At 42.7% G+C, this 19996-nt stretch overlaps 1 protein-coding gene across 1 annotated transcript in view; it reads right to left on the bottom strand.

Moving 5' to 3' along the window:
- LOC126363580 (nephrin-like) overlaps window positions 1-19996 on the bottom strand; it is a gene marked incomplete at its 3' end in the record, with an annotated part of 482953 nt that overhangs the window by 59264 nt on the left and 403693 nt on the right. Inside the window, exon 7 of the mRNA XM_050007978.1 lies at window positions 8488-8632. Coding sequence (XP_049863935.1) covers window positions 8488-8632 — 145 coding nt within the window. The remainder of the gene's footprint in view (window positions 1-8487; window positions 8633-19996) is intronic.

The raw sequence follows: 19996 nt of genomic DNA, 5'->3' as shown, positions 1-19996 counted from the left end.
CATAATGTAGTTGTAAATACATGTAACTCATTAACGATATGTTTTCTTTCGGGTGAGGCAAAGCCATTACAACCACCAAGGTAATACGCTTTCATACGAAAGTGACATTATCCTTGGCTGGGTGGATTCGACTATGTGATATTACAATGTAAATTGTTACCGTGGTCAGCAGAGGTGCTCGAAACTCCTTGAGTCTAATTAGGTAGTCATACAGTTTCTGCACGGTCTTCACGAATGTTTAAATTTTTCAATGGCAGAGAGTGTAATCATCTGCAACAAGAAATATTTTAAAGTTTAATGTGCGATAGTCACACAATCCAGCATACTCTCGACAAATACCTAAGCTATCAGTTATATGTGTACAGATGCTTCGACAAAGTATGGACCAGTTTGATGGAGTTAGCATGTCAAATTCTGCATTTGTTGCAAAAACCTATTGCTCAACTCTATGACACACGTTGTCCATCAGTACTTAGTGACGTGTATGACACCACCATGAAAGTTGTAGGCACTGAATTACATTCTTATTTAATCATGTTGGAGGAGGAGGTGGGGATTAGTGTTTAACGTCCCGTCGAAAACGAGGCCTTTAGAGACGGTGCAGAAGCTCGAGTAAGGGATGGATTCGGAAGGAAATCGGTCATGCCTTTTCAAAGTAACCATTCCGGCAATTGCCTGAAGTGATTTGAGGAACTACTGGAAAACCCAAATCAGGATGACCAGACGAGGGTTTGAACAATCGTCATTCCGAATACAAGTCCAGTGTTTTAAGCATGTTAATATTTTCAGTTATATTTAAAAGGTTGTAAATAAAAAAATATGTAAGAGCAAAATGTATGTAATTTTTTTCTCTATAATATAGTTTTATCCTAATGTAAACACATAGTCACCATATATCTCAGTGGATAAGGACTTCTTGGTAACAACAGACTGGTCCTGCAGTAATATCCGAAACCATAGGAAGAAGAATAAGAAAAAGAAGAGTGGAACATTCGATCCCAACTATGTTTTTTGCGGCAAGCAGAGTGTATAAGATAATTGCTAACCCAACCCGATGGGATTACTTCAAGCAGATATCAGCTATTACAGGAGATATTATCCAGCATCCACACTGTAACACTTTTATGTGAGTGGGAAACATTTATCCCCGTTATTCTTAATAAATATGATTTGCAGATATATATATATATATATATATATATATATATATATATATATATATATATATATATATATATATATATATATATAACCTTAAACATAAACGATATACTGCTACACCACCTCTGCTACTTGCAAAAAATAAAGTCATGATAGCTCATCCGCAGTGGGAAAGGATAGTAATGACGCCACTCCGTTGCATATAAACCTCGGTTTAAGAGTCAATTAACCTATTTAATGAGTAATAATGGCTGCGAATCGTTATATTTTTTTGAATGAAAACTGATATGACAGGTTGATGCGCAAGTGTGTTGTAACACGACATAGTGAGCTACAGAGTGGCATGGTGGTATACAGGGGCTAGAAACTAGAAAACGTATGTAATATTCATTGTCTATGATCGAGGCAGAAAGGCTCTTGGGTATGTTCTGAAAGTTCAGGCAAGGCGAGGCTACAGGCAGCCACAAGGCGTAGATAAGGCAGCGAGGGGTAGATAAGGAGGCAGCCGTCTGCTAGTTCTTGGCACTTGGCCGCCTAAGATTACTACACATGAACGTGTTTAAAGATGCACTGTGTGTCCTGCAGCACCATATGTACTGTTTCAAAAATAATTATATACTCACATGTCCTGCAACGTTTTGAACTGTACTGAAATGTTTAAATATGTAGACCATGCAATTTCCAGTCGTCGTGACATAGGTAAACAACTTGGATCGCCACTTCGGTCACAATCTTCACTATACAGACGTATACGACAGTTTATTGTTGCAGCCAACTTGGCCTGTGACGTCATTTAGGTGGCCATCATCGTCTTGAGTGAACCAATATGGCAACTGTCCCTGAACAGTGTTAAGGGAATTGGGAAAGGGGTAGGGGATGGCTTGAGGAAAAAGTAATGGAGATAACAAATTATCCCAACTACCACAGCTATCTGATTGGGGACAATGGCAGGGAAATAAGTTTTCCTAAAGATTTCAGCTATCTGACACTGGGAATTGGGGCCATAAATCACTGATAAAGGGTATGGAATGATTACAGGTCATACATTTTCCCCTGATGCCACTGACATAAGCAGTCTAAACAACGCTAGAATCAGCAAAAGGCCATAATTCTGAGACGTTCTCAAATTCGTTTTCCATTCCATTGTACATAAGACTGGGCAACAACTTGCATGCATGAACTTATAGGCTGATTGTGCGATATTTCTCGCACTTATCTCCCCTTGCTACCTTCGGGACTGTGTATAATTTCTAACGGTGTACGGCCAGACTCATAGACTCGGGAAAACATACCGAAGAGTCATCTGGTTGCCACTGCCCCAATGACTTTAGAAATTCCGATGGAATTTGATCAGTGCTTTCTGCTTTATTGGTTTTGCAAGTTTCTATAGAATTCTAGTTCTACTATACGATCCCCTGTATCTTCTCCTTTGACTTCCGATTTTTCTTCTATCACTTTATCCAACAGTTCCTTCTTTTCGTGAGGTCTTCAGTGTACTCTTTCCACCAATCCGCTCTCTACTTTTTGATTGACATTCGAATTCTTCATGCAATGTAAATGTTGACGTCTTTGTTTTTAATGTCACATAGGACACTTAAGATCTTTTCACGTGCTATACCAGTTCCTGCTACGCCCATTTATGTATATTTGTGTATATTGAACCTGTTTCAGTGACTCTGAAAGGTTCCAAAATCCATTAACTTCAACGGACGCTGACCAGTTCAACTCCCATGTGGCTTTGTTATCCACCTAGTCCACCTAGATGTGTATGATTACTGCGACGGATGTATTTGACATTGGTTGCACACTGTCCCTAGCAACATTTTGTTACCCACGAAGGTATTCATATAGTAGCTTACATAATATGGCAAAATGGTATGTTGGTTGCCTAGCTATGATGTAACACGGTTCCTTTCTACATGCAGTCACGAGAATTCGACAACTCTTACTAAATGTCAAATAGAGATTCTTACGAATGTCTAAGAGCGATACTGCAATATGTGCAGACAGTTAAAATAGTCTTGACCACATCGTAGCCCAGTCAAAGAAAATAGTGAGTTTTAAAGCGTCAAATTAACATTATCAAAACAAAATTAGTGGTTATCAGCAAGAAAGATATATCACACTGTCATATAAACAATAAGGTAAACTTATTGAATATGTAAACAAATACACATGTACGGAAACTAACATTAACAACAGGTATGATAAGTCCACATCTTCACCTACATCTATATTTACATCCATACTCTGCAAACGACTGTGAAGTGCATACCCGGGGGTATTTAACACTGTATTAGTTATTAGGGCTTTCCCGTTCCTTTAGGTGTTTAAGTAGGTCTGTGCGAGTTGTAATTAGTTTAATCTCGTTTCCTTCGGGGGCGAGACGTAAGGGGTTTTGTACAGTAGAACATTCCTATAATTTGTTGTTGTCTTCAGTCCTGAGACTGGTTTGATGCAGCTCTCCATGCTACTCTATCCTGTGCAAGCTGCTTCATCTCCCAGTACCTACTGCAACCTACATCCTTCTGAATCTGCTTAGTGTACTCATCTCTCGGTCTCCCTCTGCGATTTTTACCCTCCACGCTGCCCTCCAATGCTAAATTTTTGATCCCTTGATGCCTCAAAACATGTCCTACCAACCGATCCCTTCTTCTAGTCAAGTTGTGCCACAAACTTCTCTTCTCCCCAATCCTATTCAATACCTCCTCATTAGTTACGTGATCTATCCACCTTATCTTCAGTATTCTTCTGTAGCACCACATTTCGAAAGCTTCTATTCTCTTCTTGTCCAAACTAGTTATCGTCCATGTTTCACTTCCATACATGGCTACACTCCAAACAAATACTTTCAGAAACGACTTCCTGATTCATAAATCTATATTCGATGTTAACAAATTTCTCTTCTTCAGAAACGCTTTCCTTGCCATTGCCAGTCTACATTTTATATCCTCTCTACTTCGACCATCATCAGTTATTTTACTTCCTAAATAGCAAAACTCCTTTACTACTTTAAGTGTCTCATTTCCTAATCTAATTCCCTCAGCATCACTCGATTTAATTTGACTACATTCCATTATCCTCGTTTTGCTTTAGTTAATGTTCATCTTATATCCTCCTTTCAAGACACTGTCCAGTCCGTTCAACTGCTCTTCCAAGTCCTTTGCCGTCTCTGACAGAATTACAATGTCATCGGCGAACCTCAAAGTTTTTACTTCGTCTCCATGAATTTTAATACCTACTCCAAATTTTTCTTTTGTTTCCTTTACTGCTTGCTCAATATACAGATTGAATAACATCGGGGAGAGGCTACAACCCTGTCTCACTCCTTTCCCAACCACTGCTTCCCTTTCATGCCCCTCGACATTTATGACTGCCATCTGGTTTCTGTACAAATTATAAATAGCCTTTCGCTCCCTGTATTTTACTCCTGCCACCTTTAGAATTTGAAAAAGAGTATTCCAGTCAACATTGTCAAAAGCTTTCTCTAAGTCTACAAATGCTAGAAACGTACGTTTGCCTTTTCTTAATCTTTCTTCTAAGATAAGTCGTAAGGTCAGTATTGCCTCACGTGTTCCAACATTTCGACGGAATCCAAACTGATCCTCCCCGAGGTCTGCATCTACCAGTTTTTCCATTCGTCTGTAAAGAATTCGCGTTAGTATTTTGCAGCCGTGGCTTATTAAACTGATAGTTCGGTAATTTTCACATCTGTCAGCACCTGCTTTCTTTGGGATTGGAATTATTATATTCTTCTTGAAGTCTGAGGGTATTTCGCCTGTCTCATACATCTTGCTCACCAGCTGGTAGAGTTTTGTCATGACTGGCTCTCCCAAGGCCGTCAGTAGTTCTAATGGAATGTTGTCTACTCCGGGGGCCTTGTTTCGACTCAGGTCTTTCAGTGCTCTGTCAAACTCTTCACGCAGTATCGTATCTCCCATTTCGTCTTCATCTACATCCTCTTCTATTTCCATAATATTGTCCTCAAGTACATCGCCCTTGTATAAACCTTCTATATACTCCTTCCACCTTTCTGCCTTCCCTTCTTTGCTTAGAACTGGGCTGCCATCTGACCTCTTGATATTCATACACGTGGTTCTCTTCTCTCCAAAGGTCTCTTTAATTTTCCTGTAGGCAGTATCTATCTTACCCCTAGTGAGATAAGCTTCTACATCCTTACATTTGTCCTCTAGCCATCCCTGTTTAGCCATTTTGCACTTCCTGTCGATCTCATTTTTGAGACGTTTGTATTCCTTTTTGCCTGCTTCATTTACTGCATTTTTATATTTTCTCCTTTCATCAATTAAATTCAATAATTCTTCTGTTACCGAAGGATTTCTAGCAGCCCTCGTCTTTGTACCTACTTTATCCTCTGCTGCCTTCACTACTACATCCCTCAGAGCTACCCATTCTTCTTCTACTGTATTTCTTTCCCCTATTCCTGTCAGTTGTTCCCTTATGCTCTCTCTGAAACTCTGTACAACCTCTGGTTCTTTCAGTTTATCCAGGTCCCATCTCCTTAATTTCCCACATTTTTGCAGTTTCTTTAGTTTTAATCTACAGGTCATAACCAATAGATTGTGGTCAGAGTCCTCATCTGCCCCTGGAAATGTCTTACAACTTAAAACCTGGTTCCTAAATCTCTGTCTCACCATTATATAATCTATCTGATACCTTTTAGTATCTCCAGGGTTCTTGCACTTATACAACCTTCTTTCATGATTCTTAAACCAAGTGTTAGCTATGATTAAGTTGTGCTCTGTGCAAAATTCTACTAGGCGGCTTCCTCTTTCATTTCTTAGCCCCAATCCATATTCACCTACTATGTTTCCCTCTCTCCCTTTTCCTACACTCGAATTCCAGTCACCAATTACTATTAAATTTTCGTCTCTCTTCACTATCTGAATAATTTCTTTTATTTCATCGTACATTTCTTCAATTTCTTCATCATCTGCAGAGCTAGTTGGCATATAAACTTGTACTACTGTAGTAGGTGTGGGCTTCGTATCTATCTTGGCCACAATAATGCGTTCACTATGCTGTTTGTAGTAGCTTACCCGCATTCCTATTTTCCTATTCATTATTAAACCTACTCCTGCATTACCCCTATTTGATTTTGTGTTTATAATCCTGTATTCACCTGACCAGAAGTCTTGTTCCTCCTGCCACCGAACTTCACTAATTCCCACTATATCTAACTTTAACCTATCCATTTCCCTTTTTAAATTTTCTAACCTACCTGCCCGATTAAGGGATCTGACATTCCACGCTCCGATCCGTAGAACGCCAGTTTTCTTTCTCCTGATAACGACATCCTCCTGAGTAGTCCCCGCCCGGAGATCCGAATGGGGGACTATTTTACCTCCGGAATATTTTACCCAAGAGGATGCCATCATCATTTAATCATACAGTAAAGCTGCATGTCCTCGGGAAAAATTACGGCTGTAGTTTCGCCTTGCTTTCAGCCGTTCGCAGTACCAGCACAGCGAGGCCGTTTTGGTTAATGTTGCAAGGCCAGATCAGTCAATCATCCAGACTGTTGCCCCTGCAACTACTGAAAAGGCTGCTGCCCCTCTTCAGGAACCACACGTTTGTCTGGCCTCTCAACAGATACCCCTCCGTTGTGGTTGCACCTACGGTACGGCCATCTGTATCGCTGGGGCACGCAAGCCTCCCCACCAACGGCAAGGTCTATGGTTCATGGGGGGAAGGCATTCCTATAAGGGACAGCCAAATGAAACGAAGCAGAACAAAACAGTAAGTTTATTACTTTTTACAAAATAATAGCCGTAACAGTTAATATATTTATCTCATTGTGAAAAAAGGTGGTCAATGCCTTCATGTAAAAACGTTTGCGGTTCTCTACGGGAAAATGATTGAAACAAGGCGTGCTACGGTCGCAGGTTCGAATCCTGCCTCGGGCATGGATGTGTGTGATGTCCTTAGGTTAGTTAGGTTTAATTAGTTCTAAGTTCTAGGGGACTGATGACCACAGATGTTAAGTCCCATAGTGCTCAGAGCCATTTGAACCATTTTTGAAACCAGGCGTGCACCTATTCTTTCGAAACAAGTAGACAACCACGAATGTCTTTCTTTAGGGCACAAAAAATATGGACATCGCATGGAGGCTGTGTAAGGGTTTCCCAGCGAAACTTCTGCAGCTTCATCGAAACAACAGGCACGCCTGGACTGGGAAAGTCTTGATGAGATTTTTCTTTTATGGCAAGGGTCGGCTACTGGTTGACTTTCTCGAACACGGCGACACAGTGGACGTACGTGGACACTTTGCAAAACCTGAAGCGCACTGTCAAGTCCAATCGCAGGCGACATCATTCTGTTACAGGATAGTGGTCACTCACATCATGCCAAAGTTGTCTCGATAACGCTGCAGAAGTATCTCTTGGAAGCCCTTAAAAATCCCCCATGCAGTCTAAATCTCTTCAGATACGGTGTCCATATTTTTGGAACCCTGAAGAAAGATTTGGCCATCGATTTGTTTCGGGCGTAGAGGTGCACCCTTGGGTGGAACAAGAGTTCTGCAGCCAACAGCAAACGTTTTTCCATGAAGGCACTGGCCGTCTCATATGACAGTGGAATGACTTTAGAAACATTTATGACGATTACTTTTGAAATATTAAACAATGTACACCAACTTAGTTCTCTTCATCTACCTCGATTTCATTAAACTGCTCCTTATAGATTTATGATTTGGAATTGTTCTTGACAGTTACCAAGTAGGCTTTGACGGAATAGTGTACGTCCATCTGCAAGCGATTGCGTATTCAATTCGTTCAGCATATCCATGACGCTCTCCCACTGGTCAACCAAAAGTGTGACCATTTTTGCGTCTCTTCTTTCTACACATTCAGTGTTCCCCGTTAGCCCTATTCGGCGCAGGTCCCAAACAGTTGAGCAATATTCTTAGATGAGTCGCATGAGTGTTTTGTAAGGAATTCCCTTTGCAAATTGATTACGTTTCCCTAGTATTCTGGCAACAGCCTTACCATGACAAGGACTACGTTTTCGTTCAATTTTATATTTTCACAAATTGTTACATGCAGGTATTTGTATGAATTGACTGACCTCAAAAGTGATTTATTTTCTTTGTAGACATAGGAAATTAGGATTTTTAGTTTTGCGAAGTGCAAAATTTTACATTACTGAAAATTTAAAGGAAGCTTCTATTTTTCACCACATATAAGTCAACTTGAAGTATTTACTTTCAGAACTGCTCGGTCAGCGCGACAATCGGCTATTAGTACTATCTGTAACTAGGCCTACTTTGAGAGCCTAATGTGAAACGAGGTGCCGCCGTCAGGTACTCACAGACGACGGAGAGCGTCCAGGTGGCGTCGAGGTGGCTGCCCGGGATGGAAGGGTTCTCGGCGCGGCACGTCACACTGCGGCCGTCGTCGTCGGTGCCGGGCACGAAGCTCAGCTCGCTCAGCGTCGCGTTCTCTCGCGTCTCCTCCTGTGGCATTAATGTCCACAAGTGGGCTTCTTGATTGCGTCGCTCAGAACATCACTGTTTGTAAGCTCACAAATGTGCATCATTGACTACTGGATTAAGGTGATATTTGTACCTGCACGTCAACCTTACTCCAGCTGATATTTATACATAATCTGATAGAAAGTAACTGGACCCATTAGTGGAGATTATTGTGGAGTTCATCAACCTTTGACCTATACAACAGCTTCAACTCTGCTGGGGAAACATTCAGTTCGATGTCTCGATGTCTGTAAAGGAAGGGAAGCCCATTTTACGTCAAGAGCCGAAAGTAGATAAGGTAATGATAGTGCTGTGGGCTAGAGTGAACTCGACGTTCTAACTAATCCAAAACGTGTTCGAAGGGATTCAGGACTCTGTGGATGCCAGTCCATTCTAGAAATATTACTTCCCACAGACCATTGCCTCAAAGATGTCGTTTTATGACAGCGTGCGTTGTCGTGTTGACACTGTCAGCGTCTCCGAACTGTTCCCTCTACTACAGACAGTACGAAATGCAGTAAAGCGCGTTCATATCCTCGAGCATAAAGCATTTCCGTTACGCTCAATACGAGGACCACACCATAACCATGAAATATACCACTATATCGCAAACCCACCTTCTCTGTACTTTGCTGCTGGCATTACACAAGATGGCAGGTAACGTTGTCCATGCATTCGCTAAACTGAAATTTTTTCCGTCGGTTTACCGAAGGGTATATAGCGTGATTCATCACTACAAATCATTCGTTTTGAATCATACGCTGTCCAGCGTCTTTGCTCTTTACGTCATCTCAAGCATCGCCTAGTACTGGCAAGAGAGTTGTGTAGCTTATATAGAACTCCTCCACCATTGTACTCTCTTACCTTTAACTTCCTACTCACAATCAGTGTGATAGATGCTACTCTGGTAACACTTCGGAGCTCACAAGCAATTCCCCCACTGATTTCATACGATTTTGCGAGTAGACCCACCCCAACCAATTGTCGACGGTCCCTGTCTGTCAGTATATGAGGTGTTCCTGGCCTCGATATAGCTGTGGTATGTGTTTCCACTTGGCAGTCGCATCACAGACAATCGACGTGAACTGCTTTAGAAGGCTCGAGGTGGCCTTGATGTATTTGTCGCCCAGGTGCCGTCATACGACTAGACCTCGTTCGATGGCACTGGGCTCGCCTGATCGATCCATCCTGCTGTCTCTGCGTTTCCACCGGCGGTATAATAACCCCGCCTTCTTCAACGCTATCGCGGTAAGTACTGCACTGCGCTAGCGTGTCCGGATACTTTTCCTCATCTACATCTAAATCAGCATGTTTACTCTGCGATTCTCACTTAAGTGCCCGACAGAGGGTTCATCGAACCATTTTCATACCACTTCTCTACCATTCCACTCGAATGGCGTGTGGGAAAAAGGAACACCTAAATCTTTCCGTCACAACTCTGATTTCTCTTATTTTATTATGATGATCATTCTCCCTAAGTAGGTGGAATACTTTCGCATTCGGAAGAGAAAGTTGGCGATTGAAATTTAGTAAACAGATCTCGCCGCGAAGAAAACCTCCTTTTCTTCAGTGGCTGCCACCGCAACTCGCATATCTTATCAGTGGCACTCTCACTCCTATAGTGAGATAACACAAAACGAGCTGCCCTTCTTTGCACTTTTTCAATGTCGCCTGTCAATCCTACCAGGTAATGATACCACACCGCGCAGCAGTATTCCAGCAGAGGACGGACAAGTGTAATGTAGGCTGTCCCTGTAGTGGGCTTGTCGCATCTTCTAAGTGTTCCGCCAACAAAGCGCAGTCTTTGTTTCGCCTTCTACATCTACATGACTACTCTGCAATTCACATTTAAGTGCTTGGCAGAGGGTTCATCGAACCACAATCATACTATCTCTCTACTATTCCACTCCCGAACAGCGAGCGGGAAAAACGAACACCTGAACCTTTCTGTTCGAGCTCTGATTTCTCTTATTTTATTTTGATGATCATTCCTACCTATGTAGGTTGGGCTCAACAAAATATTTTCGCATTCGGAAGAGAAAGTTGGTGAGTGAAATTTCGTAAAAAGGTCTCGCCGCGACGAAAAACGTCTATGCTGTAATGACTTCCATCCCAACTCGTGTATCATATCTGCCACACTCTCTCCCCTATAACGCGATAATACAAAACGAGCTGCCCTTCTTTGCACCCTCTCGATGTCCTCCGTCAATCCCACCTGGTAAGGATCCCACACCGCGCAGCAATATTCTAACAGAGGACGAACGAGTGTAGTGTAAGCTGTCTCTTTAGTGGACTTGTTGCATCTTCTAAGTGTCCTGCCAATGAAACGCAACCTTTGGCTCGCCTTCCCGACAATATTATCTATGTGGTCCTTCCAACTGAAGTTGTTTGTAATTTTAACACCCAGGTACTTAGTTGAATTGACAGCCTTGAGAATTGTACTATTTATCGAGTAATCGAATTCCAACGGATTTCTTTTGGAACTCATGTGGATCATCTCACACTTTTCGTTATTTAGCGTCAACTGCCACCTGACACACCATACAGCAATCTTTTCTAAATCGCTTTGCAGCTGATACTGGTCTTCGGATGACCTTACTAGACGGTAAATTACAGCATCATCTGCGAACAACCTAAGAGAACTGCTCAGATTGTCACCCAGGTCATTTATATAGATCAGGAACAGTAGAGGTCCCAGGACGCTTCCCTGGGGAACACCTGATATCACTTCAGTTTTACTCGATGATTTGCCGTCTATTACTACGAACTGCGACCTTCCTGACAGGAAATCACGAATCCAGTCGCACAACTGAGACGATACCCCATAGCTCCGCAGCTTGATTAGAAGTCGCTTGTGAGGAACGGTGTCAAAAGCTTTCCGGAAATCTAGAAATACGGAATCAACTTGAGATCCCCTGTCGATAGCGGCCATTACTTCGTGCGAATAAAGAGCTAGCTGCGTTGCACAAGAGCGATGTTTTCTGAAGCCATGCTGATTACGTGTCAATAGATCGTTCCCTTCGAGGTGATTCATAATGTTTGAATACAGTATATGCTCCAAAACCCTACTGCAAACCGACGTCAATGATATAGGTCTGTAGTTAAATGGATTACTCCTACTACCCTTCTTGAACACTGGTGCGACCTGCGCAATTTTCCAATCTGTAGGTACAGATCTATCGGTGAGCGAGCGGTTGTATATGAGTGCTAAGTAGGGAGCTATAGTATCAGCGTAATCTGAAAGGAACCTAATCGGTATACAATCTGGACCTGAAGACTTGCCCGTATCAAGCGATTTGAGTTGCTTCGCAACCCCTAAGGTATCTACTTCTAAGAAACTCATGCTAGCAGATGTTCGTGTTTCAAATTCTGGAATATTCCATTCGTCTTCCCTGGTGAAGGAATTTCGGAAAACTGCGTTCAATAACTCCGCTTTAGCGGCGCAGTCGTCGATAACAGTACCATCGGCACTGCGCAGCAAAGGTATTGACTGCGTCTTGCCGCTTGTGTACTTTACATACGACCAGAATTTCTTCGGATTTTCTACCAAATTTCGAGACAATGTTTCGTTGTGGAACCTATTAAAGGCATCTCGCATCGAAGTACGTGCCAAATTTCGCGCGTCTGTAAATTTTAGCCCATCTTCAGGATTTCGCGTTCTTCTGAACTTCGCATGCTTTTTCCGTTGCCTCTGCAACAGCGTTCGGACCTTTTTTGTGTACCACGGGGGATCCGTTCCATCTCTTACCAATTTATGAGGTATGAATATCTCAATTGCTGTTGCTACTATATCTTTGAATTTGAGCCACATCTCGTCTACATTCGCATAGTCAGTTCGGAAGGAATGGAAATTGTCTTTTAGGAAGGCTTCTAGTGGTACTTTATCCGCTTTTTTAAATAAAATTATTTTGCGTTTGTTTCTGATGGATTTGGAAGAAATGGTATTGAGCCTAGCTACAATGACCTTGTGATCACTAATCCCTGTATCAGTCATGATGCTCTCTATCAGCTCTGGATTGTTTGTGGCCAAGAGGTCAAGTGTGTTTTCGCAACCATTTACAATTCGCGTGGGTTCGTGGACTAACTGCTCGAAATAATTTTCGGAGAATGCATTTAGGACAATCTCGGAAGACGTTTTGTGCCTACCACCGGTTTTGAACAAGTATTTTTGCCAACATACCGAGGGTAGGTTGAAGTCCCCACCAACTATAACCGTATGAGTGGGGTATTTATTTGTTACGAGACTCAAACTTTCTCTGAACTGTTCCGCAACTGTATCATCGGAGTCTGGGGGTCGGTAGAAGGAGCCAATTATTAACTTAATTCGGCTGTTAAGTATAACCTCCACCCACACCAATTCGCACAGAGTATCTACTTCGACTTCACTACAAGATAAACCACTACTGACAGACACCAACACTCCACCACCAATTCTGCCTAATCTATCTTTCCTGAACACCGTCTGAGACTTCGTAAAAATTTCTGCAGAACTTATTTCAGGCTTTAGCCAGCTTTCTGTACCTATAACGATATCCGCTTCTGTGCTTTCTATTAGCGCTTGAAGCTCAGGGACTTTTCCAGCGCAACTACAACAGTTTACAACTATAATTCCGACTGTTCCTTGATCCAAGCACGTCCTGTAATTGCCAAGCACCCTTTGACATTGCAGCCCATCCCGCACTTTCCCGAGGCCTTCTAACCTAAAAAACCGCCCAGTCCACGCCACACAGCCTCCGCTACCCGTGTAGCCGCCAGCTGAGTGTAGTGAACTCCTGACCTATTCAGCGGAACCCGAAACCCCACCACCCTATGGCGCAAGTCAAGGAATCTGCAGCCAATACGGTCGCAAAACCGTCTGAGCCTCTGATTCAGACCCTCCACCCGGCTCTGCACCAAAGGTCCGCAGTCGGTTCTGTCAACGATGCTGCAGATGGTGAGCTCTGCCTTCATCTCGTAAGCAAGACCGGCAGCCTTCACCAAATCAGATAGCCGCTGGAATCCAGAGAGAATTTCCTCAGATCCAAAGCGACACACGTCATTAGTGCCGACATGTGCCACCACCTGCAGCTGGCTGCACCCTGTGCTCTTCATGGCATCCGGAAGGACCCTTTCCACATCAGGAATGACTCCGCCCGGAATGCACACGGAGTGCACACTGGATTTCTTCCCCTCCTTAGCCGCCATATCCCTAAGGGGCCCCATTACGCGCCTAACATTGGAGCTCCCAACTACCAGTAAGCCCAACCTCTGCGATTGCCCGGACCTTGAAGGCTGAGAATGATCCTCTGAAACAGGGCAGGCAGCTGCATCTGGCTCAGCCAGAGACAGTGCCTGAAACCGGTTTGTCAGACGCACCGGGGAGGCTTTCTGGTCAGCTTCCGGGGACGCCTTTCGCTGCCTGCCACGCCTTGGAACGACCTCCCAATCAACCACAGGCGAGGGCTCAGCCCCACTGCGGGCAGCAACCGGGGCAACCACAGCGGCAGACCGATCTGGGGACAGACGGGATGAGGTTGACATCCCCGTGATACCCGAGTCCGGCTCCCCACAGTGGTGCCCATTGGCAACAGCCTCAAGCTGCGCGACCGAAGTCAGCGCCGATTGCAGCTGTGAGCGAAGGGATGCCAAGTCAGCCCTCATCCGAACACAGCAATCGCAGTCCCTGTCCATTCTAATCGATGTTTAACAACAGTTACTGAAACACGAGTCGGTGCCTAGATAACGCAAGCGGAACACGCAAAGAATGTATCAACTAACCTGTACAAATGCCTAACGACTGCGCTACAATCTGCTGAATTTACGATTACAGTAACTAAAACTCGAAATTGCACCTCCTATACGAAACTCACACGCAATTTAAATAAGAATCTACGAAGTAAACACTAAAGCGCGATGCTACAACTGTCAAATACTATAATACGCCCGAAATATATGAATTAAACAATGCAAGTACCCAAAAACACGCAAAGAAATTAATTAAACTATGTAACAAATAAGTAAGCTAGGGTTATACGGCTTGCTGCTGCAGCTGCTTATCCAACGGCGGCAGGGAGCACAATGACTGTGACCAACCGACACTGGCTGTTCACAACAAAAACAGAAGACAGACGACTACGCGAATTTGCACTATTCAGGTACTAAGGCGCGATGCTACAACCCTCAAATACTATAATACGCCCGAAATATACGAATTAAACAATGCAAGTACCCAAAAACACGCAAAGAAATTAAACTATGTAACAAATAAGAAGCTAGGGTTATACGGCTTGCTGCTGCAGCTGCTTATCCAACGGCGGCAGGGAGCACACTGACTGGCCAACCGACTCTGGCCGTTCACAACAAAAACAGAAGACAGACGACTACGCGAATTTGCACTATTCAGGTACTAAGGCGCGATGCTACAACCCTCAAATACTATAATACGCCCTAAATATACGAATTAAACAATGCAAGTACCCAAAAACACGCAAAGAAATTAAACTATGTAACAAATAAGTAAGCTAGGGTTATACGGCTTGCTGCTGCAGCTGCTTATCCAACGGCGGCAGGGAGCACACTGACTGGCCAACCGACTCTGGCCGTTCACAACAAAAACAGAAGACAGACGACTACGCGAATTTGCACTATTCAGGTACTAAGGCGCGATGCTACAACCCTCAAATACTATAATACGCCCGAAATATACGAATTAAACAATGCAAGTACCCAAAAACACGCAAAGAAATTCCCCACAATATTATCTATATGGTCTTTCCAATTTAAGTTGCTCCTAATTGTAATTCCTAGGTATTTTGTCGAATTGACAGCCCTTAGATTTGTGCGCTTTGTCGTATACCCAACATTTATCGGATTCCTTTTAGCACCCATGTGGATGACCTCGTGATTTTCTTTCTTTAGTGCTAATTGCCACTTTTCGCACCATACAGAAATTCTCTCTAGATCATTTTGTTATTGTAAATGATCATCTGATGATTTTTACTTGACGGTAAATTGCAGTGTCATCTGCAAACAATCTAAGAGGGCTGCTCAGATTATTACCTAGATCATTTATATAAATCAGGGACAGCAGAGCGTCTATGACACTACCTTGCGGAAGAAGGTAGTGCGGCACAAGATAGTGTATTTATTTGAACTGTGCCAAAAGGGGGCTACCGTTTATGGAAACACTATAGGAGAGAAAACTAAGACTCCGTTAATTGTTTTTGGATGAAAACTACACATTCAAAGCTCACTGAACGCTCACTCCAGATTGAATCTGTGTAGCTGATGCGAACTCTAACACGGGCGTACATCACTAAAAGACAGATTTCCTTTCATTGTGCCACTCACACAGCCTTGTAAATTGACAAAGAAACTTCAGTTTCTTGGAAATTCTCCTATTTCGCCACGCAGAAGGGCAGTAATGTCTGAACTAATTATAACCTTAATTTACTGACATTGTACGAATTAATTTGACTACTCATAGCTATGAAATTTTGATCACTAAACAAAGATATGTATTCCACTGCATCTTTGACGATTAGACAAAATCTCTCTCGTTAATACTATTACAAAATTATTTAAAAAGAATATATTAATTACATTCCGTAGACACACAATGAATTTTAATGACTCACAGTACATACAGGTCAGTCTAACGTGTTCTATGATCATTCTGAAGTGTACAAAGAGATCCACTGCAACGGCCCACTTAGAGCTGGTACCCACCCCGAAGTAGTAGTCGAGTTGCTGATGGGGATTATGTAACACACCGACCCTACTCGGAGATTGTAGACGGCGCACACATCTTTTGGTAAAGCGAATGGATAAAAAATTTCTACGTAAATCATTTCAGTTTCCGGAAGATTCTGTTTGCTGCTATTAAAAACCGTACTGAAAGATACGTAGAAAAGTTACATTCACGAACAGTTGACAAACTATTCGATTATTTTGCACGGGAAGAAAACTTAAGGGAGACCCGGGGTAGAAACAGACAAAAATTCCGATTTTTCTTCATTTCATGAATCATATGATACAGTATCCTCCACCCATGAACCTTGTCGCTGGTGGGGAGGCTTGCGTGCCTCAACGATACAGAAAGCCATACCGCAGGTGCAACCACAACGGAGGGGTATCTGTTGAGAGGCCAGACAAACGTTTGGTTCCTGAAGGGGATGGAGCCTTTTCAGTATTTGCAGGGGCAACAGTCTGGATGATTGACTCATCTGGCCTTGCAACACTAACCCAAAATGGTTCAAATGGCTCTGAGCACTATGGGACTCAACTGCTGTGGTCATTAGTCCCCTAGAACTTAGACCTACTTAAACCTAACTAACCTAAGGACATCACACGCATCCATGCCCAAGGCAGGATTCGAACCTGCGACCGTAGCAGTCGCACGGTTCCGGACTGCGTGCCTAGAACCGCGAGACCACCGCGGCCGGCCAACACTAACCCAAACGGCTTTGCTGTTGTGGTACTGCGAACGGCTGAAAGCAAGGGGAAATTATAGCCGTAATTTTTCCCGAGGGCATGAAGCTTCACTGTATGGTTAAATGATGATAGCGTCCTCTTGGGTAAAATATTCCGGAGGTAAAATAGTCCCACATTCGGATCTCCGGGCGAGGCTACTCGAGAGGACTTCGTCATCAGGAGAAAGAAAACTGGCATTCTACGGATCGGAGCGTGGAATGTCAGATCCCTTAATCGAACAGGTAGGTTAGAAAATTTAAAAATGGAAATGGATAGTTTGAAGTTAGATATAGTGGGAATTAGTGAAGTTCGGTGGCAGGAGGAACAAGACTTTTGGGCAGGAAAAAGCAGGGTTATAAATACAAAGTAAAATAGGGGTAATACCGGCGTACGTTTAATAATGAATAAAAAATTGGAATGAGGGTAAGCTACTACAAAGAGATTAGTGAACGCATTATTGTGGCCAAGATAGACACGAATCCCATGCCTACTACAGTAGTACAAGTTTATATTCCAACTAGCTCTGCAGATGACGAATAAATTGAAGTAATGTATGGCGAAATAAAAGAAATTATTCGCATAGTGAAGGGAGACGAAAGTTTAATAGTCTTGGGTGACTGGAATTCGGTAGTAGGAAAAGGGAGAGAAGGAAAGATAGTAGGTGAATATGGATTGGGGGTAAGAAATGAAAGAGGAAGCCGTCTGGTAGAATTTAGCACAAAGCGTAACTTAATCATAGCTAACACTTGGTTCAAGAATCATAAAAGAAGGTTGTATACGTGGAAGAAGCCTGGAGATACCGACAGGTTTCAGACAGATTATATAATGGTAAGACAGAGATTTAGGAACCAGGTATTAAACTGTAAGACATTTCCTGGGGCAAATGTGGACTATGACCACAGAAATACAGTAGAAGAAGAATGGGTAACTTTGAGGGATGAAGTAGTGAAGGCAGCAGAGGATCAAGTAGGTAAAAAGACAAGGGCTAGTAGAAATCCTTGGGTAACAGAAGAAATATTGAATTTAATTAATGAAACTAGAAAATATAAAAATGCAGTAAATGAAGCAGGCAAAAAGGAATACAAACTTCTCAAAAATGATGTCGCCTGGAAATGCAAAATGGCTAAGCAGGCATGGCTACAGGATAAATGTAAGGATGTAGAGGCTTATCTCACTAGGGGTAAGATAGATACAGCCTATAGGAAAATTAAAGAGACATTTGGAGAAAAGAAAGCCAGTTGTATGAATATCAGGAGCTCAGATGGAAACCCAGTTCTAAGCAAAGAGGGGAAAGCAGAAAGGTGGAAGGAGTACATAGAGGGTCTATACAAGGGCGATGTACTTGAGGACAATATTATGGAAATGGAATAGGATGTAGATAAAGATGAAATGGGAGATACGATACTGCGTGAACAGTTTGACAGAGCACTGAAAGACCTGAGTCGAAACAAGGCCCCGGGAGTAGACAACATCCCAATAGAACTGCTGACGGCCTTGGGAGAGTTAGTCATGACAAAACTCCACCATCTGGTGAGCAAGATGTATGAGACAGGCGAAATACCCTCAGACTTCAAGAAGAATATAATAATTCCAATCCCAAAGAAAGCAGGTATCTACAGATATGAAAATTCCTGAACTATCAGTTTAATAAGTCACAGCTGCAAAATACTAACACGAATTATTTACAGACGAATGGAAAAAACTGGTAGAAGCCGACCTTGGGGAAGATCAGTTTGGATTCCGTAGAAATGTTGGAACACGTGAAGCAATACTGACCTTACGACGTATCTTAGAAGAAAGATTAAGGAAGGGCAAACCTACGTTCCTAGCATTTGTAGACTTACAGAAAGCTTTTGACAATGTTGACTGGAATACTCTCTTTCAAATTCTAAAGGTGGCAGGAGTAAAATACAGGGAGCGAAAGGCTATTTACAATTTGTACAGAAACCAGATGGCAGTTATAAGAGTCGAGGGGCATGGAAAGGGAGAAGTGGTTGGGAAGGGAGTGAGACAGGATTGTAGCCTCTCCCCGATGCTATTCAATCTGTATATCGAGCAAGCAGTAAAGGAAACAAAAGAAAAATTTGGAGTAGCTATTTAAGTCCAGGGAGAAGAAATAAAAACTTTGAGGTTCGCCGATGACGTTGTAATTCTGTCAGAGACAGCAAAGGACTTGGAAGAGCAGCTGATCAGAATGGACAGTGTCTTGAAAGGAGGGTATAAGATGGACAGCAACAAAAGCAAAACGAGGATAACGGAATGTAGTAGACTTAAGTCGGGTGATGCTGAGGGAATTAGATTAGGAAATGAGACACTTAAAGCAGTAAAGGAGTTTTGCTATTTGGGGAGCAAAATAACTGATGATGGTCGAAGTAGAGAGGATATAAAATGTAGACTGGCAATGGCAAGGAAAGCGCTTCTGAAGAAGAGAAATTTGTTAACATCGAGTATAAATTTAAATGTCAGGAAGTCGTTTCTGAAAGTATTTGTATGGTGTGTAGCCATGTATGGAAGTGAAACATGGACGATAAATAGTTTGGAAAGGAAGAGAATAGAAGCTTTTGAAATGTGGTGCTACAGAAGACTGTTGAAGATTAGGTGGGTAGATCACGTAACTAATAAGGAGGTATTGAATAGGATTGGGGAGAAGAGAAGTTTGTGGCACTACTTGACTAGAAGAAGGGATCAGTTGGTAGGACTTGTCCTGAGGAATCAAGGGATCACAAATTTAGCATTGGAGGGCAGCTTGGAAGGTAAAAATCGTAGAGGGAGACAAATAGATGAATACACTAAGCATATTCGGAAGGATGTAGGTGGCAGTAGGTACTGGGATATGAAGGAGCTTGCACTCGATAGATTAGCATAGACAGTTGCATCAAACCAGTCTCAGGACTG

This window comes from Schistocerca gregaria, chromosome 1 (genome assembly GCF_023897955.1).
Source record: "Schistocerca gregaria isolate iqSchGreg1 chromosome 1, iqSchGreg1.2, whole genome shotgun sequence".
In the NCBI taxonomy this organism is placed as follows: domain Eukaryota; kingdom Metazoa; phylum Arthropoda; class Insecta; order Orthoptera; family Acrididae; genus Schistocerca; species Schistocerca gregaria.
This window is presented reverse-complemented; position numbering and strand designations above follow the sequence as displayed.